Below are 22204 nucleotides of genomic sequence, written 5' to 3' on the forward strand. Positions count from 1 at the left end.
TAGAGAGATACGTTTCAATTTATTTTTAAATGAAGTAAGTTGGGATCAAGGATCACATCTGCTTCCTTTGCCTATCTGTAGTTTCTAGATGATCAACAAGGATTAAGTATTATATTTATAATAGGAGTGACTTTATAATTGTAATGATAAATATCAGAGGATATGCATATTATTTTTCTGCTTATTAGGGAGTCGATGAATCAGGAGCCAACAGTTTCACAGTATTATTCCCATCAGGGACTCCTTTGCCAGCTCGAAGACAACACACATTACAGGCCCCTGGAAGATTATCTTCAGTATGCCTTGAACTCTATGAGTCTGAGGGAAAAAACTCTGCAAAAGAGGAAGACAAGTTCGCACAGGTGAATACATAATTTGGGCAATTTATTAGTCATGTGAGACTGTTTAGCTTTTCTTTCTTCATTAGACTCAGTTTAATATCAATATAAAATGTTTATAAGATACCTATTTAACACATTTGTATGAATGGATTACTTCTACTTATAAAAGAAGGAATAAGCAATTTTAATTTGAAAGAGTTACAGGAAAGCAAAAACAAAAGACAATGTGGGTTTTGTTTTTGTTTTTGTTTTTGTTTCTGTTTGTCTTGTGCTCTTGACTCTCCTTGGTAAAATGTAAGTAGCAGGGGAAATGACAGTTTTTGGTTTGCTAATGCCAGGAGCTAAACCAGGCAACTTACAAAGGCATCAGAGTGCCATGAGGTAGACGTTATTATGACCATTTCATAGATGATTAAAAAACAGGCTCATGGGGGCACCTGGGTGGCTCAGTGGGTTAAGCCACTGCCTTCGGCTCAGCTCATGATCTCAGGGTCCTGGGATCGAGTCCCGTGTCGGGCTCTCTGCTCAGTGGGGAGCCTGCTTCCCTTCCTCTCTCTCTGCCTGCCTCTCTGCCTACTTGTGATCTCTCTCCGTCAAATAAATAAATAAAATCTTTAAAAAAAAAAAAAAAAAAACAGGCTCATGGCAGTAAGTACCTTATTTTCCTTGTCGAGGTAAGATTTATCCTCAGTTGGTTTTACTTCTGGGCTCTTACTCTTGCCATTACACCATGTTGTCTCTCAAAAAGGATACCTTTACTTTTTCAAAATACCACATTTCTATTTCATATTGTAGAGTCCTCTGCATCCTCTAAAAGAAATGAAGTGGAGCCACTTGATTTGCTTAGAAACATGCCCAAGAAATATAATTACATTAAAACACATATACAGGGACTATAGAGCCATATTTACAGTATGATGTCATTTGTGTTTATATAAAAAGTTTGAGAGCTTGGGTGTGTGTGAGGGAGGCGGTGTTTTGGTAGGTGTGGGTATGTAAATATCCATGCATAGATACAGAAAATTTCTGTAGGTATTAGAAATATATTGGGGTGCCTGGGTGGCTCAGTGGGTTAAGCCTCTACCTTCGGCTCAGGTCATGATCTGAGGGTCCTGGGATCAAGCCCCGAATCGGGCTCTGTGCTCGGCAGGGAGCCTGCTTCCTGCCCCCCCCACCTCTCTGCCTGCCTCTCTGCCTCCTTGTGATCCCTCTCCCTGTGTCAAATAAATAAATAAAATCTTTAAAAATATATATATATATATTTAGGATACTTAACAGTGGGTAGATTTGAAGGTACCAAAAGGATGTTTGTTTTTTACTTTTTAACACTTTATACTGAAGTTTTAACAAATAGCATAGGACATGAGCATGAAATACTTTTACAGTGAAAATAAAACAAATGTAGGTAAGCAAAGGGAATCCATAGTATCTTTAGCTTTGTATCTGTTTTCTTATTCAACAAAAGGATAATGGAAACACACATACAAAACCTATCTGGACTCTACCTCAAACATCTTAGAATCTAGGGGAATAGGGCCCCTTCAACTAGTAAAGTTTTTACAAGCTCCTCCAGATGTTTCTGTCGTGGATTACTATATAAGCACTTTTCTGTGTACTGTATTTCTAAAAACACTTGGCTGTCTTAGTATTCCCTTAGCTTCTCTCTCTTGTACATTTATTACCTTTTCTCCTCATACACTGCTCCAAGACTCTGCTGCAGCTACTGTCCCTATATCCTAAGTTACAGAGCCAAAAGGAGAAGAGTTAGTCAACTAATACTGAATTTGGGAGCTACTCTTGTAAAGATCCCACCTATTCTAATCTCTGTGTTTTACAAATGAGTAAACCAAGGTACTTAGTGCTTCTCTAGGGTCAAAAGACTTGATACTGGAAAAATCTGAAAAGTCACTTCCAAACTTGGTTTATTGGTATACTTTTCTTTAGGAAACTAAATAATTTTTTGGTAAATTCATTAATATTTCTTATGTACAAATATAATCTTAGTTGTTCAAAAGAATTTGTCATGTGTTTCCTTAAATTGGTTTTCCAAGGTATATGTTACTGGTAATGGCTTAATTACCAAAAAGAAAAGCAATCTTTATTTTCTGAGACAGAGTATACTTCATAACCTAGGATATGATGTTTAAGAGGAACAAATCTATTACTTATATGCTCTCCTTCTAGAGGCAAAGTTTCATAGTTAAGAAAGCTTAATCCTATTCTCTGATTCTGGTCATTGAAAACTGCCCTATTTTAAAAAGTTTCAGTAAGTAAGATTTGGTCCATTGGAATAACTGGTGCATCAGTCTACTAATATATCAAAGTACTGAACCATCTTTATATTATTTTTGCATAAACAGGTTGTACTCCAGGATCTAGATAAAAAAGAAAATGGATTACGGGATATATTAGCTGTTCTTACAATGAAAAGGTATAAAATTAAACTATTCCTGATGTTCCAAAAATTCACCGTGAGACTTGACCTTTTTTGTTAGTTTATTGATTTCTTCACACATTGCTATTCTAGGAAAACCTGATATTAAAGCTTGTAAAGGTTTTGTCAGTGAATTACATTTTTTGTTCTATAAAATTGCTATATTTTACAAAGAAAGTGTATCTCAAATTATTTGCATTCTTCATTTTTTATGAACTCTAATTATTTTGGTGTGGTCAGTGTAAAAAACTGGTCCATGAAGTTTGAGATACAATTTTTATCAGTCTTAAATATAATCTTCTAAGGTTTATGTTGATATTATTTATTCTGTGAAAGGATAAGTTTATTTTGGTATTGCTACAGAAAAGCTCTAGGATATATATTACTAATTAAATCCAGCTATTACCACTGTATTAACAACTGGCCATCCAGAAGACTGTGTCTTGCAAGTAAATCATTTCCAAATTAACTTTAGAGACAATTCATTCTATAACCATACTTAGCAAGAATGTCAAATTCATTAGCGTGGGTTTGCCTTGGCCTAGGCTTAAAGATGGCATGATTCATGTTCAGAGTGCATAAAGTCTTAAACTTGAGATCTTCATCCTGGTTTTCAAGGAATACAACTTCTGTGTCAGTGGTCTAGAAAGAAATTTTTAAGACCAGCTATCTAATTACAGCATGTGACATGAAGTTAGACACTGAAATTGTGTTTCTTCTTTATCTTAATACTCTTCTTTCAAAAATTAAAATTATCTCGTTTATGCTAAGTCTTTGAATTATTTCTTAAGAACTTTTTGCTTTTATGAAATGAGCTGATGAAATGTTATACTTTGTTTGTTTAGGGATGGATCTTTACATGTGACATGCACAGATCAAGAGACTGGAAAATGTGAAGCAATCTCTATTGAAGTGACATCTTAGTGCTCTAGAGAAACCCGGAGTTTTTTTTAGAACTAGACTATCAATATTCTTTGGTTTTGTTTACAAGTGATGTTTATATTAAAATACTTTTTGAATGAATTGTATATGTTTCTATTAAAATACAATATATTAGTAAGTGCTGCAACCTTTTTTTGTTTTCCATTTAAGATGGGAAATACAAGGTCCTTTATTAGTGGGAAATATAAGGAACTTTTTCTGTCATGAAGCTATTTAGAATTAAATTGAGTGAATCGAAGGAAATTTTACTAGAAATTTAACAATGTTTTTTAAATTTTGTTCTATAACTTTAAATTTGAAGAAGTCTCATTAATTCTTACTAGATAATTAACTAGGAACAATTTACAAGTGTTTGATATTAAATAAAATTGGAGAGTCATGTGCAAAGTAAGAAACAATTTTTGCTTTAAAAGAAAAAAAATTCACAAACTCAACAACTGTGCATAGATATGTGTGTGACAAGCATAGAAAACAAAAGTCTAGAGGGCTGCCCACCAAACTTGTAACAGTGGCCTTTTTATGGACAGAAATATTTTAGGGTGGCACTTTCACTTTTCCTTTTTATAATTTTTAGTGTGACTTTTTCTCTCTAACAAATACATTTTATCTTTTGAAATGAAATGATCTTTTTTTATTTTGAAGAGAAGGCTAGCCACATTCTGTTTATCAGAGAACACTCATTAGTGCATTGAGATACTCTGTGGATTACTAATGAAACACTTAGTCATTAAAACAAGACAACTAATCTGTATATATTGAAAAGAGAGTGAGCAGTGCACATGAGATTCTATTATCAAGAGAGAATTTTCCATTCATTTCTCTCCTTGGTTCCCAGGAGACTTGAGAAGAGGAAGTATCTTTACCCAGTGGTAAAATTAAAACTTGTGCTGTTTTTATCTTGTTTAGGCTTTGTGGGTGTGCTTTATTCATTATAGTTTATTTTTATGGAGCTTTGTGGCAGTAATATTCTATTTCTAAAGATACAGAAACCAAACTTAAATTTTTTCATGATTATTCTGTATCAGATTACTGACAGAATCGAAAAGAATTCAGGTATGATTCTGAGTCCACAAAGCAGACTCAAAGGCATACCCTTTTGATTAAGGCTGAGTACTTAGTTATTTTTTAGGATCTTTTCCAGTTATTGAAAACTTTTAGACCAAATAAATGAATAAATGCAAATTAAATGTTTTTGGGAAATAGGAAAGTAACATCTCAACTAGTTGAACAGCTTTCAGTTATGCTTTAGAAAGTGCTTTTGGATTTTATTTCATAGTTACTGTTAGCTCTTTAAACTAGATGAGGCACTGGCCATCGCCAGTGTGTCAGTCGTATGCCATTCCTACTTTTGTAAATAACATTTTATGAGAATATCACCAGGCCTACTGGTATCTGTATTGTTTGTGGCTGCTTTCACACTGTAAAGGCAGTGAGTAGTTGCAACAGAGACTCTGTGGCCCACAAACTTTAAAATATTTACTGTCTGGCTCTTTATAGAAAAGGTTTGTCAACCCCTGAAGTAGATTAATGAAACCTGTAGAATAAAATATCATAAGGATTTATTCAAGAGTTTTCTTTCCTTCCATGTCTGTGTAATAATTTACTTAACTTGACTGCTATCTCCACTAGATTAGTGAGTATTGTGAGAGCAGAGACACTCTTAGTCATCATAATGTCCCAGGTCCCAGAACACATAACCTCATCATAGGTGTTCAGTCAGTGTCTATCGAATAAGTGCATTATATGGAAGAAAAAATAAGTCCTCTTTGTATTCTACAGGACAATGGCCAGTAAGTACATCTTTTGCATATTTTATGATTCCTTTAGAAACGCAATAAAGGAAGAAAGGAATACCTCTGCTTCTGGCTTTATTAGTCAGCTTTGCATGATTTTTTTCCCCCAACATAGCAAATTTGAAACTGTCACCGAATGTGCTCTGTTGCCTAATGTACTCCAAATTGTCCTGCATCCTCATCTGACAAGGTTTTTTTCTTCTGAATGTGGGGAAGTTTTGCCAATTAACTTTTTATATGTGTTTTACTTTTTCAAGGTAAAAATAGCTTCAACATTCTTCTAATTATAAAATGATACACATTCATTATAAAATTAAAGAGTTGTTACAATATGCAGAGAGTAAGCTAGCCTCTATTATTTGTGTTCTACATGTACAAAGAGAAACAGATTGAGAGAAGTTAATTTATCCAAGAACTGACAGTAAATGTGAATTTTGAACTAATACTCGTGCTTTTTTTTAAACAATTTTCCTAGTTGCTTATTATTCTAAACACTTTCTGTGCATTATTTCATTTAAATTCACATTGTCCATTCTATTCCCAAAAAACATTCAAATGAAAGAGGGGACACTCCATGGATCTCCAGAAACCATGTTTGCATGGGTCTTTGTGGGAAAAAACTGGGGGGTGGAGGCATACTTCTGTATGTTTCCCTTGAGGCCAGTGATATATGTGTCTGGCTTTGATTTCCCTCTCCATTTATAGCCAGGATTTACCAAGATCCTCAAACATTTTAGTCTCAGGACTCTTTTACATTCTTAAAAATTATTGGGAATCTAAAGAGCTTTTATTTATATTGGTTTTATTTTTGTTTAAAGATCTTATTTATTTGAGATAGAGCGAGACTGAGAGAGAGCATGAGCGGGGATGGGGAAAGGCGGAGGGAGAGGGAGAGGCAGCCTCTCCAATGGCAGGGAACCCAGTGTAAGGCTTGATCCGTGGACCCTGGGATCATGACCTGAGCTAAAGGCAGATGCTTAACTGACCGAGCCACCCAGGTACCCCTATATTAGTTCAATATATATATATGTATGTGTCTCTGATTTCCTCATCACTCCTGCACCTCCTTGTCTGCTGAACCATCCTCCTTCCTTTTTTAACTTGTAGGTCCTTTGACTCGTATTTTCCCTTCCTCTTTCCTATGTGAACTTTTGCTATGATTCTGAGCTTTTTTTGCTGGGCATGTTGGGAGATACAAGGATAACTTTGGGGGCCAAGGGTCTGGCATGGCTCTGGTTTTTCAGGGAAAATCAGAACCATCCTCAGAAGACAGGCCATGGAGAAGATTGGAGAGAACTTTCTAGAACTAACCTTCCTGAGTTACAGCTGTGGATTACAGTAGTACTTTTCCCCCTCATCTCCTGAATGTTATGAAAAATATTACCCTCCATTGGGTTAGTCCTAAAACCCAGAGATTTTCAAAATCACTCATTTTTTTAAATAAAAAAATCACATGTTAACATTTTTATGAAAGGTAACTTTTCAAAAACAAAGATTTAGTATTAAGTGTGGAATGTTTAATGTTTTTCAAATCTCTTTAATGTCTGCCTTGAGAAGATAGCTGTGTTCTGTTTCTTTAAATTTGTTGTAATATCCAACTTGTGTATCCTCTGAAAAACTTCACTCTATACTTGCAAGAGGAAAGTAAATAAGTCAGAAAACATTTTGGTATTATTATGAAAAGTTTTGAACTTATGAAGGGTCTTGGGTCTCCATACCATACTTTGAGAGTTGCTGCTTCACTTAGTTACACAGTAGTACCTGTAGAAGAGACAAGGTCTTATCTGTCCCCTGGAATTAGTGGGGTTAAAGACGAAAGACAAAGGAAACAGTTGATCTACAAAAGAGTCCAATTTATTCTGTAAATTTTTGCTGAAACTGATCAAGACCCAAAAAAACAGACAAGATAACTGCAAATGTTGGGAAGTGCATTTGGTGCCAAGGAGAAAGAATGGAAGACTAGAAGTACCTATGTTAGGGTGACCCGGAGAGGCCTCTGAAGAAATGGAACAAGTGGAGACTCAAGCACTTCTCCACGAAGTAATTTAGAGTTGCCTTAAGATATTTATTTACTTGCTTATTATCTGCTCCTCCTACTAGGACATAAGCCCTATGCGGACAGGGTCTTTTTCTTTCCTGTATACTTTAAGCACCTCATACATTGTCTGGCACATAGGAGATACACCATAAAAGATTCTGAATGGGTGGAAAAGAGCCTAGAGAAGAGTGAGTACAGAGGGGAGTGGCACAAAGTCAGGTCAGGGCGTTAGGGTTCCAATCACTTAAGGCCTAGGAAGCTAGCAGAAGGTTTGGATTTTATTCTATGTACTCCAGGAAGTATTTAAAGCAGGAGAAGGACATGCCCCACTTTATGTTTAAGGTGACTCTTTGAGTTGCATGGAAAATGGATTGGAGGAGAAGCAATAGTGGAAGTGAAGCCAGGCAGACTTTTGTAGGACTGCAGGTTAGAAATGGTGGCCTCTACTAAGGGCATAGCAGCAGCAATGGAGAAAGGAGGCGGTAGGAAGGTATATTTTGGACATAGCATTGACACAAATTGCTAATGAAATTATGGGATGAGGAGAGAGGAAATCAAGATGACACCTAGATTTCCTTCTTGGACCCCTGAGTTGATGGTTGTGCCAGTGTAGTGAAATGAGAGAGTGTGGGGATACCTGCAGTGGAGAGGACCAGGCAGGTCTGCAGGTAAAAATGAAGGGCACTCTTACGAGTGTGATCAGTTTGAGATGTTTGTGCAACACCTAAGAGAATATGTCAGCTAGGCACTGTGGATATTCAGATCTGGAATTCAAGGAAGAGGTCAAGGCTGGAGACAAAATGTTTGGAAGCTTTAGCATAAAAATGATATATAAACCCATGGGAACTGAGGCAGTCACTTAGGGAGAGAGCCTAAGAGAGATGTCTTGGGGGCCAAGTCCTGAGGAACCTCGGCCTTTAGGCTACATAAAGGGAGTGAAGAGAAGTCAGTGTAGAGGTGAGGTGTAGAGCTCAATAAGGTAAAAGAAAAACCAACAAAGAAGCTAAGGATAGGGGTGCCTGGGTGGGTCAGTGGGTTAAAGCCTGTCTTCGGCTCAGGTCATGATCTCAGGGTCCTGGGATTGAGCTCCGCCTCAGACTCTTTGCTCAGCTTCCCTTCCTCTCTCTCTGCCTGCCTCCCTGCCTACTTGTGATCTCTGTCAAATAAATAAGTAAAATATATATTTTTTAAAGTTAAAGATAGATATTCCTGGGCTGTTCTAAGAACATATAGGACTGGCAGTGAATACACTTGGGGAGGGGAGGAAGGCAGTGAAGCTGCATCTAAGTCTTAAAGGGCTTCTAGGAGTAGTCCTGGCAAAGACGGGGCAAAGTAGGCATTTTCTAGCAGCAAGAGCAGAATTGAAGAAGTCCTGGGAACACGGAGCAGGGAATATTTGAGGAACTCACAAATTAAGAAGGAACAATGATGAGCAGAGAGGCCTGAGATGTGGACAGGAACCACTATGCCACAATAGGGCTTCCAGGCAATAGGGTTGGATAGGATTTTTTATTCCTTATTGCCAAGGTATTAAGATGCTCACTATAGAAAATGGTTAAATATGTAAAGTGAAATCAAAAAGGAAATCACCCCCCAAAGATTTTACATTTATCTTCCTATGCCTTTTTATGTAGTTGAAACTTTTATAGGTTTTTGTTGTTGCTTTTTTGCTTAACATGTTAAACATTCCCCCATGAAACTAAAGGATTCATAAACATCTTTTTAAGTGGCTAGACAGTATTTCACAATGGAATCAAACTAATTTCTTCAATGTTCTGTGTTTACAGTGCTCCAAATTTATACATGATGTTTTGAAATATTTTTGTAATTTTTGTCCAAAAAATTACCAAAATCCTTGGTCAATGTCAAACGGCTTTCTACACAGGGTTTCCCAATTGACTCTTCTAAGATTTCTGGGTTAGACTGTTTAGAACAATCACCATGGAAGCGGTGTGAAGAGTGGATGGGGGCGGGGCGGTGGGGGGTGGGGAGACTGTTAGGAGTTTAGGCAGTTGTCCAGCAGAGACCCGGCGTCCTGCAGCCTTGCTAGCAAACTTCCCTTCCGCTGGACCCTGCCCTCCCCCCAGCCCCCACCAAAAAGCATCAGGCGAAGAGTTAGTCAGAAACGGCAGAACCTCAGATCCCAGCCCAGACCTACCTAAATTGAATCTGCATTTTAAGAAGATCCCCAGATGATTCCTATGGCCATTCAAGTGTGAAAAGCACAGATGGAGACTGGTGGTTTCAAACTGCTGGATACTACAATCACCTGGGGAGCTCTAAAAAATTCCAAAGCTCATGTCACACCTCGTACCAATTAAATCAATATCAGCGAGTGGGACCAAAAAACAAAACCTTTCCAAGTGATCCCAACATGCAACCAATTTTGAGAACCTTTGATCTAGGGGTGTAGAAACAATGGTTAGTTGGGCTCAGGTGGCTGAAGAACAGGCATGGGAGGTAAATCTACTCTGCACCATACAGCTCCGCTCTACATTTTGGATTTTTGTATGACGTGGAAGAACTACAAAGCGTGGGAAGGCCTGATGCATATGTACGCTCCCGAATTAGGAGTTACACCACCCGGTCGAGGTAGGCCGGCTGCTAACTCAAGATTGCGCCGCTTGGCCAGGACTGCGCGCGCGCCCCACCCCCCCAACCCCCGCATGCGGCTCCCTAGCCCTCCCGCGCGTAGGGATGGGGCTTGGGGCGCATGCGCGCTCGCCGCTGCGGCCGGGGTCGGTCTCCGGTGACGTCAGGACGCGTCGCAGATTCCAGCCCCCAGCCCCGGCCCCCCGAATCCCGCGCAGGTCGGGCAGGGGCGGGGCGTCAAGCCAGCTGAGCTATCCCGTCAGACCGCGCCAGTTTGAATGAAAGCTCTTCAAGATGGCGGCGGCCGGGGCCGAGGCGCGAGGAGGTGAGGGCTGGAGAGCGGCACTCCTCAATATCCCCCGTTCTCCAGGCAAACTCCCAAGGCCCAGGAAGCGGGGCCGGGATCCGTGGGGCCGCCAGAGCGCGACGCGGCGAAACGCCGCCTTCCACTCTGCTGACACCTTGGCCCCTAAAGGCGCCCCGCGGGCTTCACCCTTCCCCCGGTCCCTGACCCTTCTCACGGCACGGCCCGCTCGCTCCCCGCAGTCTCCTCCTGCGCCTGGCTTCCGCGGGGCCCGGTCCGCGCGCCCTGCTCCGAGGTCGGCTGTCTCTCGCTCCGCGGAGGTCCTGTGGCCCGGCCCCCGCTGCCCGTTGGGCCGGAGGCCCCTCCCCGCCTGGTCGCCGTGTGGAGGTATTCGGGCGGCCGCCGCGGCTCCTGGTAATCCCCGGGGGGGTGCTCGAGGGCCTGTGGGCACGCGTGTGGTTTACTCCTTTGTGGTGGTTTGGGCGGGACGTTTTGTGTTCGCGCTGGCTTTTTAACTGGGGAGCGGGAAGTACCCGGTGGTGTAAATGTGACCTCAGTATCAGAGGAAAAAAGAAATTGGGGCTGAAGTGTGAACCCTCAGGAAATAAGTGAGCATACGCCTCAGTATGGACGCACTAGAAGGAGAATATCCCAGTAAGTGGGTGTTTGAAGACGTAGCCTCTGGCTTAAGGTAATTTTTATACCCTCCGGGAACTCGGGTGTTACTTATGCGGACGCCAGAGAATTAGATACCTGGCGTGTAGTGCTTGTGTGTGCGCGCCTGCCTGCCGCGCGCACCCCCTGAAAGACTGGAATTTTCAAGGCATTCTAGAATTTAAAGTGTTTGCTTGCACTGCTCTCCACCTAGATTATGAGCTCGTTATCCCCAAACTTTTCTTCCGCTAGAGGTTAGTGGGAACCTAGTGTAAGGTTTTTGTAGTGGTAATGAAATGTTTAATCTTCCAAATGAATTATCTTATACATCATTATAGATAATCGGAATTGTTAACCAAGGGTTTGTGGGTTTTTATGTTACAGTCTTTTTCTCAAAAATAGCGTTTCTGTTCAGGCTTGTCTTGAACCTCAGGTTAAACTGGGTAAAATGGTAGCGACAACAAGACATACACAGCTTGGGTGATATCCAAAAGGAACCTCCTTTGCCCGAGATCAGCATAGTGAGGGTAACTTTACACAAAGCATCCCGAAGTTTTTTTTAAATGGAAGACATTTTAAGTGGTCATTTCTGTTACACCACTCTCCTACCCCAAACCACTCACTACTCCACAGTAAGCAGTCACTCCCCCCAATTTTTTTTTTTTTTTTTGAGAAAATACTTTTCATTTTTGTAGTCTAGAATTATGAATCTTTTGTGGAAAGCGGGGTGGTGGAAATCGTGCTTCAAGGTTTCTGACAATGAAGCCCCAGTATGAGTTAGGAAGGGTGAGGGAAGGATATAGTAAGTTGCCGTGTGTTCCCTCTTCCTTCGAAATTTACCTCAAAACAAAAGGTTATCAGAACTACCTTGGAGAGCTACCAAGTAAAGCTTGAATTTACTGGTAGATTTTGTTTGTTTAATTCCACTTAACTCCCACCCATACATTTTTTCAGTGAATCCGAAATCTGGAAAGATGGAAATATCACTAACGTCACGTAGGCAGATAGCAAAGGCTGGGGCAGAGGACCCTTGATTCTCTGGAGTGCTTACCATAACACTAGCAATAAAACCAAGTTTATTACATATTTCTAAACATCAGTTTGCAGTAACATATTTTATATGCCATATGATAGCATACTGTTTACAGAAATTTGTAAGTAAAAATCTTTAGCATATTTAGTTACTGGCTCCTCTAAGGTTAAGTATGTGTGTCTGATTTTTTTTTTAATTGGGTATATGGATTATGTAAATTGATTACTCTGTTTTATAAATCTTGGCTTTAAAAACAATACAGGAAATGAGTATTATGAAAATAAATTCTTCATTATTTGTTATAATTCTTGGGCTCATTTACCTTGATAATAATACAGCATAGGCAAAATAATAAAGTTAGAATTTCCTTCATTCTGGAATGGGAAAAGTAGGGCATGTGATGTAAAACTATGATACTATAGAGTTATATTTCAATTAGGTTTCATTTCTTATTGACCAACTAAGAGAAAGGGAGAAAGTTGTTTTTAATAACTTGTAAGGATGTTTTAAAATATATTTATTTTTAATAAGTTTGCCTTAGAGATCTACATTTTATTAAAACCAATTATATTCTTTGTATTCTATGCAGAATATAATGGAAAAGGTAAAAACCTTATCTCTGTTGACCTTTGCATCTATATGTAATTTTAAGAAAGCTTACAGACCTGAAACTTTTTGTTCAGGTGGTTTAGTAGAAATTAATTTACATTAATTAAGCATAGTAGGATAGAGACCTATGAAAAAAAATCCAAGAAGATCAGTTTACCAAAATAGTTCCTTAATGCTTAACTTTTTCTTGAAGGCACGTAAATGGTTTCTTGTCATATGAATTTTCAGTCCTATAAAATTGCCAGTTGAAGGGTGGGATATAGAGGTCTTAAGTTTTTCCTTTTTTTTTTTTTCTTTAATTGAGTAGCTACTTCATTAGTAAAGAATTCTATTTTCTTATTGTAGCTTGGTGTGTGCCTTGCCTAGTTTCACTTGATACTCTTCAGGAATTATGTAGAAAAGAAAAACTCACATGTAAATCGATTGGAATCACCAAAAGGAATCTAAACAATTATGAGGTGGAATACTTGTGTGACTACAAGGTAGTAAAGGTAAGGCAAATATCTAGCCCCTTAAAAGAGACTTAATCAGACTTCAATTCAGTATTTCATATTTCTGTAACCTAAAAAGAACCTTAAAAGTAAGCAAAAGCTCTTAATGTTAAAAATTCTAAGCCATAATAAATTTATATGTCCTAGCATCTATATTGCCAAGTAACACTGAGAGGATTTTGAAGCATTAAATGTTCTCGCATTAGAATATTTTAAGGTGCTTATATCATTCTACATCCAACTCTTGATTATCTCCATGTGGGTTACCAGAGCAAATGTTTTACCTCATATTGGCTTCTCCTGTCATTCATTTTGTTCCTGAATCATATTTCCCCACTATCATCTGAAATAAACCTAGAAATTCAAACCCAATTTTTTAGTGCCATTGAATCTCCTCGGGAAGCATTACCATTTATATGTCCTGTATCATGTCAAACTCCAGATATTAGGGAGGTTCTGTGATGCAGTAGGATGGCTTGGAGTTTGAAATCATTTCTGATCTTCGGTTGGTACTTTGAGACTTTATCAAAGTCATTTAACTTCTCTGGGCCTCACTTGATTCCTGTTTCTCTTTAAAATGACAGGTTTGGGGCACCTGGGTGGCTCAGTGGGTTAAAGCCTCTGCCTTGGCTCAGAGCCTCAGGCTCTCTGCTCCTCGGGGAGCCTGCTTCTTCCTCTCTCTCTGCCTTCTTCTCTGCCTGCCTCTCTCTCTACTTGGGATCTCTCTCTTTCTGTCAAATAAATAAATAAAATCTTAAAAAAAAAAATGACAGGTTTATTTTCCTAAGAACCTTCCTCAATCTAAACCTTATGATATATTTTTGAGTAATTCATCATCTTTCTTTTGCCTGTTCCTCTCCAAGAACTCTTTTTTGGTCATTTAGTTGTCATTTCTTTCAGACATATGAATTAGAAATTCTCCTCCTTTGTCTTTCATATTTATTCAGTCATTAAATCCAGTTCTTCCTTTGAAACATCCATCATCTTTTCATTTAATTACCTTTCCCACTGAATGGGATTTTATGATCAAGCATTTCACTAGACTCTTCAGCAACCTTCAACCCCAAAACAGCCCAGTCACCTGGCATCTCAGTGTATAAACTGGCCTGACCAATCTAGCCAAAAATATCCTATAATCACACATACTCACACCATTAAAGCTTATTTCTAATCTCACTCCACTTAGTTCTACATAAGGTTTTTATCTGTTGCTTTCTTTTCCTTTTCTTGTCAGTAACTTTTCTAACTTCTATTACTTTTTTGGACTTCTTACTCTATCCTTCATCTTTATATTCAGCCACAGACAGGGAAGTATTTACTTCCCTTTCTTCTTTTTCTGTGAAAAATGGGTTCCTTCAAGTATAAACTCTCAATTTACTTTTACACCAGTTAGCTCTATCTTTGCTGTCCCTGTTTTTCGGTTTTCTTCCTCCATCCCCGTTAGGATTTTTCTTAATCCCTGATGCTGGTGTGTGTGTGTGTGTGTGTGTGTGTGTGTGTGTGTGTGTGTTTCCACTGACTTCTCTCAGTAAAACCTATTCCCTGATGCTGGTGTGTGTTTGTGTTTCCACTGACTTGTGTGTGTGTGTGTGTGTGTTTCCACTGACTTCTCTCAGTAAAACCTATTCCCTGATGCTGGTGTGTGTGTGTGTGTGTGTGTGTGTGTTTGTGTTTCCACTGACTTGTGTGTGTGTGTGTGTTTCCACTGACTTCTCTCAGTAAAACCTATTCCCTGATGCTGGTGTGTGTGTGTGTATGTGTGTTTGTGTTTCCACTGACTTCTCTCAGTAAAACCTATTCAGGTTTCCCCCAGTCTTTCTTCGACCTTATCTCCCTGCTCAAGCATTCCTGTCTTCTGCTTCGTTTCCAACTATCTTTTTAAAACAGCTTTGTCCAGATGTATTTCACATACTGTACACTAAATTAAGGTGTACAATTCAGAGCTTTTAGCATGCTCTCAGAGTTATTTGAAAGTTGCCTATGGTGATGGTTGCACATTTTCATTACACCAAAAAGAAACTCTGCACCACTCAGCCACCACTCCCCAAACCTCCCCACTCTTCCCCCATTGGCCCTACCCAACCTGTAATCTACTTTCTGTTTCTGTAGATTGCCTGTATGGACAATTCACACAAACAGAAGCTTACAATATGTATGTGGTTCTTTGTGATTGGTTTCTTTTATTTAGCATGGTGTTTTCAAGGTTTGTCTATGTTGCAGCATGTATTAATACATCATTCCTTTTTATTGCCAACTATTTCATTATAGGGATATGGCATATAGAATTTACTCTGTACTTGGACATTTGTGTTATTTCTGTTTGGGGGATATTATAAATAATGCTGTTATAAACATTCATGTAGAGTATTTTGTACGGACATGTTTTCACGTCTCTTGGATATATACCTAAGAGTTGAATTGCTGGTTCATACAGTTTGTGTTTAACCATTTGAGGAAATGCCAAACTTTTCCAAAGGAATACTCCCACTAGCAGTGTTACAAGTGTTTCAATTTCTCTACCTCCTTACCAACACATGTTATTATCTGACTCTTTGATTATAGCTCTCCTAGTGGGTGTGGAGTAGTACCTCCTTGTGGTTTTGATTTGCATTTCTCTGATGGTTAATGATGCTGAGCATCTTTTCATGTGCTTTTCAGCCATTTGTGTATCTTTGGAGAACTGTCCATTCCAAGCCTTTGCCCAATTTTTAAAATTGGGGTTGTTTTAAAATTAAATAATTGTAATAGTTCTTTATATGTGCCAAATAGTCCCTCATGAGATACACAGTTTGTAAAAATTTTCTCCTGGGGTTTGTCTCTTCACTTCTCATGAAATTTTTAACTCACTTTATAATGATTTATGCCTCTCTCTGTGAACTCCTAATTCCAAATATGAGGACCTCAAATCTTACTCTCCTTAGCAATGTCTGACACTGTTGGCCTCTCTTTTCTTTGATATTCTCTTGTCCAAGGAGAGACTGCCTATGCTCATACTCCATATCTACCATCTATTAGTTGTGTGGCTTTTAGCAAATTACTTAGCCTCTCTATTTCATCACTTATAAGGTGAGGATACTTGTAGTATCCATCTATAGGGTTATGATTAGCATTAAATGAGTTGATGTAGATAAATGCTTACAACAGAGACTGACCTGTGATAGTCATATTGTAGAAGTGTTGTCTATCATTGTTACTTATCTCTAGCTCCCTCCTTTTTCTACCTATTTTTCTTACTATTCTTTCTGAATCTCCTTTTTTATCTCTTGGCTGTCCTTCCTCTGAAAGTAAATAACCTCCACAGTGCTGCCCTTGGCCCTCTTCTCACCTTGAAGTGACTCTGTAGATGACCTCTTTCCCCATGGTTTCTACTTCTATCTGTTTGACTTATGATTGTCAAATCTTTTATTTTATTTATTTTTTATTTTTTATAAACATATATTTTTAGCCCTGATTGTCAAATCTTTGTGAGGCATAGACCTCTTTATGAACTTCATTTCAAACTGGACACTGTACAGGTTCCCATATTCAGCATATTCAAAACTGTACCTGTTTTCCTCCCTCAAATCTGCATCCTGATCTAGTAGTGTTCCGTATCTAAGCTAACAAAACCGTAATACCTCCATTTACCTAACATTTTAAGATCAGACATTTTCAGTTCTTCCTTTCTACCTACCATCTAATAGGATAGAGGCTACCCTCTACCTCCCCTCTCTTTGTGTTTTCCTGTTCATTCTTGCTGTACTTGAACAGTTAGTTACATCAGGGTCCATGCCTACATTGAAGGTGCTACTTTTATTCTTATACAGGATTCTTATACAGGATTCTGACTACTGTGGTTAGGTTTTAGATAGCTTTTGCTCTTTTGCTCCTTTGTTCTTCTCATCAGTCCTTTTGGCTTCTGTTTTGGAATAAGCACCCTTACTTGCACATTTCGGTCCCTCATTTCTTCTTGTTTCTAGCACAAATTACTTTATAAGCTGGTATTATTTCAATATACCGCTCCCTTTTTTCTTTCTTCCCTCTCACACTCAGGGCACGTACCCCTCCATTCAGCTCTTAAAGACATTGTTTCAATACCATATTCCTCAAAGCCATTACAGATGTTTCTAAAACAGTTCTGATTGCTTTAGGGCCTTGCTATAGACCTTTTAATGGCTACCAATCTAAGCTTGCTTTAGACCTTTTAATGTCTACCAATCTAAGCTGAGACCTTTTGTACTGAAGTTCTTTATTATCTGGCCATCAGCTATCTTTCCAGCTTAATCTCCTACTTTTTTTTTTTTCCATCTCCTACTTTATACGGAAATACGTATAAATTCTTTTATTTAGCTAACATTTAATGAGCACCTACTATGAGCTAGGCACCCTTGTACCCTTTTGCTGTTCTCATCCAGTTCCCACTTTGGAATACTGTAGTTCCCTTTCTTTCCTTGACAGAATTTTCTTTGGCCTGGAAAGTTGAGCTGAAAGGTTACCTATTTTTGAGGCTCCTTCCCTCTCCCATTTCCCTAAAATTAATTGCTTTATAGTCAGAACTTAATGAACACTGTTCTTACTATTCTAGAACTTGACACATTTTATAGCTTGGTTTCATACCTTCTCTGCTAAATTGGCAACCATGTAGGGCTAGGACTCTGTCTTACTGTAGTTTTTAGTACATAAGGGGTATTTAGTTAATGCTTAATGAATTGAATTGGCTTTTGCATCAGTGATTTTCCAATCCTCACAATCACCAGTAGACTAGATCTTCTTAGCTTCATATTTAGATTACAGAGGCAATCTATCGACTAATAGCTCCTATATCATCTTTCTGTCATTTCATTAAACATTTGATTTCTTTTGTGTGTCTGGTACGACATTAGATTCTGGGAAAAATAAAGATTAATCAGAAACTCTCACCTTAAGGAACTCACAGCCTGCTGGAAAGATGGACAAGTAAACCATCCACTACAGTATAGTATAATAAACGGAGTAGCAGACTTCATTATATATCTGTGGGAGGTGCACCAGGGCCAGGTCACAGAAAGCTTCCCAGAAGAGGGGATATTGCACTGAGGCCTAAAAAAAGACAGGTACACTGTCACTCAGAGTTTTTCTACAGAGAATGGAGTACTAGAATGTGGGAGTGGGAAAGAATGAGAGATAAATGAAGGAACTTTCACAGCATTCTCCAGTAAGGGGGAATCACTTGCCCAGTTATCTGGGCAAGAAATTATAATGTTTAAATTAAAGGAGATAAAGAGAAATAAGTAAATTTTTAAAAAATTATCATGCTTATAAAATGTACAATTCTATGATTTAGTGGTTAGGATTGGGTAGAAATCCAGCAGTGAGGGAATCCACATGTATGAAAACATGGGCTTCTGACTTGTAGTGGTTTAGATAATACTGCTTATCAAGACCCAGCAATATAGGAGGATTAACATAGAAGGACCGTGTTGGGTTTGGAAGTGAAGGTTGAGAACATTTAAGTGTAAGATGATTGGTACATGGTTGAGAATGTGGCTTTAGGTCAGAATGAGAACTGGAAACAGATTTTGAAGTAATTGGCAAAAAAGATAGCAGTTGAAGCTCTGAGAATGGATACAGTTACCCATTAATTAACATATTTATTGCCATCTGCCATGTCATATGCTAGAAACTAGGGATCTCAGCAATTAATGACACAGCGGTATGGCCCTTGATACATGGAGTTGATCTTCTAATGAGGATAGAAAACCTTAAATGTAATTGTACAGCGTACTTAGAGTTGAGGTAAGTGCTAATGTAACAGCAGGTTGTAACATCTGGAGAAACTAGACAGCCGTTCCTAAGAAATGTTGTTTAAACTCAGTCCCAAAGGATGGGACGAGAAGTAGGGAAGGGTCTTAAGGCAGAAGAGAACCTGAAATCTTCAAGGAGTAGAAAGTGTGAGTGGAACATAGTCAGCAAGAGGGATCGAAAGGATCCCTAGAATGATGTGGAGGACCCAGAGAGCACAGCTCCCTACACTCCAAGAAAAGAATTTGGACTTTATTTTAAAAGCAGTAGGGAAACATTTAGTGGTTTTGACCAGGGGAATGACATAATGAGATGGATGTGTTGAAGTTGGTGTTCTGGCTCTTGGGCCATGAATGGTTTGAAAATGGTTAGAGGCTACTGTAGTATCAAGCAAAGAAAATGTGAGAAGAGAACCCTTAGACTGATGAGTAGTAGGGGGGGAATGGGGGGAGGGGTTCTCATGGGAAGAACTATAAAAGCAATGGAGACAAACTGGCAAGAAAGGTAGGAAGAAAACCAGAAGAATATATAATTTGTGCATGGATAGAAGTCAAAATAGAATGAATTAAAGAATAAATTAGAGGGGAAGGATTCCTGGGTGGCTCAGTCAGTTGGGTGTCTGCCTTCGGCTCAGGTCATGATTCCAGGGTCCTGGGATCGAGTCCCGCATCAGGTTCCTTGCTTGGTGGGGAGCCTGCATCTTCCTCTGCCTACCACTCCTCTTGCTTGTGCACTCTCGCTCTCTCTCTCTCTCTGACAAATAAAATCTTAGAAAGGAAGGGAGGGTGGAAGGGATGAAGGAAGGAGAAAGAAAAAAAGAGGAAAGAAAAGTAAGAAATTAGAGGTGAAAGTAGAGTCAAGTGGTATGGACCATGCTTTGAAGAATTCTAGCTTTGAAGAAAGGGAGAAAGGACTATGCAAGTTTTAAAGGTGTTTATAATTATATATTTAAAAATCTGCAAAGGCAGTCTATGTATGTGATTTTAGAAATCTAATGTTTTAGAAAGTGAACTTACACTGAAAAGAAATCTTCACCCCTGTGACCTTTAGTCTCCCATCTCTCAACTTTTAGTAATTAATCCTATCTTTTTGAAATTCCTTACATATTCCAGCATTTATATCTCAAACGTGGTTTGGTTTAATATTGCTTTTAAAAAATGAGGGAGACTAGCATCGGGCTCTCTGCTCAGCAGGGGCCTGCTTCCTTCCCTTCCCCTCTCTCTGCCTGCCTCTCTGCCTGCTGTGATCTCTGTCAAATAAATAAATAAAATCTTAAAAAAAAAAAAAAAATGAGGGAGACTTAAGGGGCACCTGCCTTCAGCTCAGGTCATGATCCCAGGGTCCTGGGATCTAGCCCCGCATCAGGCTCTCTGCTCAGTGGGGAGCCTGCTTCCTCCTCTCTCTGCCTGCCTCTCTGCCTACTTGCGATTACTGGCTGTCAAATTTTTAAAAAAAAAAAAAAAAAAAAAAAAACCTTTAAAAAAAAATGAGGGAGGCTAAAAAAAAAAAAAATCAGGGAGGTTTAAATGCTGGTGAGAACAAGTAGGGAGAAAGAACCTCTAGAGACAGAGGTGGGATAATTGATGAAGTACATCTCTTATATCTGCATCCACCTTTTCCCTAGTTACATGTCCATGGAAGGGTGGAAATTAAGGGAGTTTCTCTTTTCTCTCTGCATTAGGAACAGAGGTCTAGTGCGACCGAAAATAACGGGGGAGGTAGTGGGATTGTGGCCTTGAACAAAATGGAGGAGTTCTGAAATAGCCAGTTTGGGAAATGGAATGAACGCTCACTGGAGGAACAGCAAGGCTCTTACTATTTTGAGTTCATGTTGGGGTCCACTTGAACAATTTGTGGTAGTGTCAGTCCTATATGGTTTTTCTGCACCATGTTCTTGCCATGTTCACCTTTCATATGGAAACATTTCTAACAAAACTGAATTCTCTTTATTAACATACTTAGCTCATCAGTGAAGAACGAGAACCCCCATGCACATTGGTAAGGCTTCTCCCTTAACAAGCATATATTAAGAAAGAAATACTTGGGGGCGCCTGGGTGGCTCAGTGGGTTAAGCCGCTGCCTTCGGCTCAGGTCATGATCTCAGGGTCCTGGGATCGAGTCCCGCATCGGGCTCTCTGCTTGGCGGGGAGCCTGCTTCCCTTCCTCTCTCTGCCTGCCTCTTTGTCTACTTGTGATCTATCTCTGTCAAATAAATAAATAAATAAATCTTTTAAAAAAAAAGAAAGAAAGAAAGAAAGAAATACTTGGGATGCCTGATGGCTCAGTTGGTTAAGCCACTGCCTTCGGCTCAGGTCATGATCCCAGCGTCCTGGAATGGAGTCCCACATTGGGCTTCTTGCTCAGGAGGAAGCCTGCTTCTCCCTCTGCCTCTGCCTGCCTCTCTGTCTGCCTGTGCTCACTCTCTCTGATGGAAAAAAGAAAGAAAGAAAGAAAGAAAGAAATACTACCAAAGCTTTGACTTCATAAATTATCCAGGTAGTTCTGTGTCTCTAGAACCACCACAGAGCATGGCTCATACTGGGAGAATTGTCCACATCTAACGTAGATTAATATTCCTGAAAGACTGATTGCACTTAGAAGGGTTTGTTAAGAACTAGAATAACATAGAAATCATTTGACTAAAATCCATATTTTAGGCATCAGGAAAAGAAAGGGCTTTTCTAGGGTCATGTTGCTCAGTTGTGTCAGTCTTAGGCCACTAGCCCAATTCTTAGAATTGCTACTTGGTTAGTTTACTGGCCTGAAAATCCAGTGACTTTCCATGGAACACTAGTGTTTTCATAATTAGATTCAGGTTGTTCTACCACTAATACTGAAAAAGATGATTTCAAAACTTGATGGAAAAATCAGCTAACAGGAAGATAGTTTTTGTTTTTTTGTTCTCTTTTTTTTGTTGTTTTTTTTGTTCATATATATATTAGGGTTTTGTGCTTGCTGCCACTTACTGGCTGTAGACCGCTGATGAAAGAATAAATACTGAAAAAAACACAAGCTAATATCCAGATCAAACTTGACCGGTTGTATTTCTTTTAAAGATCCATATGGTTACTCTAGTGATTTTTTTTTTTTTTTTATATTGCATACATGTTGGTAGTCATATTTTTTGTTTTGCATTCAGAAACATTTAGTCAAAGCGTAGGATATAGTAGGCTATTGTGCTTGGTTTGGGGGCTATGAAGAATAAGATTTCAT

The 22204-nt window shown here is 39.0% G+C and overlaps 2 protein-coding genes and 1 long non-coding RNA gene across 14 annotated transcripts in view; 2 read left to right on the forward strand and 1 right to left on the reverse strand.

Moving 5' to 3' along the window:
• Positions 1-5279, forward strand: part of HSPA14 (heat shock protein family A (Hsp70) member 14) — a gene marked incomplete at its 5' end in the record, with an annotated part of 39229 nt that extends 33950 nt beyond the window's left edge. For 2 of the 3 annotated variants that reach the window (XM_082739589.1, XM_082739590.1), the window contains 3 exons: positions 189-362; positions 2702-2772; positions 3621-5279. In XM_082739589.1, the coding sequence (XP_082595715.1) occupies positions 189-362; positions 2702-2772; positions 3621-3699 (324 nt within the window). In that variant the 3' untranslated portion in view covers positions 3700-5279. The remainder of the gene's footprint in view (positions 1-188; positions 363-2701; positions 2773-3620) is intronic. The other variant, XR_014313975.1, reaches the window with a different exon arrangement.
• LOC309869075 lies at positions 1-10805 on the reverse strand. Its single transcript, XR_014313976.1, has 3 exons — positions 10653-10805; positions 998-1151; positions 1-333 (listed from the first exon to the last, which is right to left on the reverse strand). It is a non-coding gene; the product is annotated as an uncharacterized lncRNA (long non-coding RNA).
• The window catches only part of SUV39H2 (SUV39H2 histone lysine methyltransferase), a 25004-nt gene continuing 12790 nt past the window's right edge, over positions 9991-22204 (forward strand). For 3 of the 10 annotated variants that reach the window (XM_082739582.1, XM_082739579.1, XM_082739586.1), the window contains exons 1-2: positions 10321-10858; positions 13086-13231. In XM_082739582.1, the coding sequence (XP_082595708.1) occupies positions 10435-10858; positions 13086-13231 (570 nt within the window). In that variant the 5' untranslated portion in view covers positions 10321-10434. Of the gene's footprint in view, positions 10141-10226; positions 10859-11297; positions 11353-13085; positions 13232-22204 lie in introns of those variants that run through there. The other 7 variants (XM_082739583.1, XM_082739581.1, XM_082739585.1 and 4 more) reach the window with 7 other exon arrangements.

The sequence above is a fragment of the Mustela nivalis genome (assembly GCF_964662115.1).
Source record: "Mustela nivalis genome assembly, chromosome: 7".
NCBI classification, from domain to species: Eukaryota; Metazoa; Chordata; class Mammalia; order Carnivora; family Mustelidae; genus Mustela; species Mustela nivalis.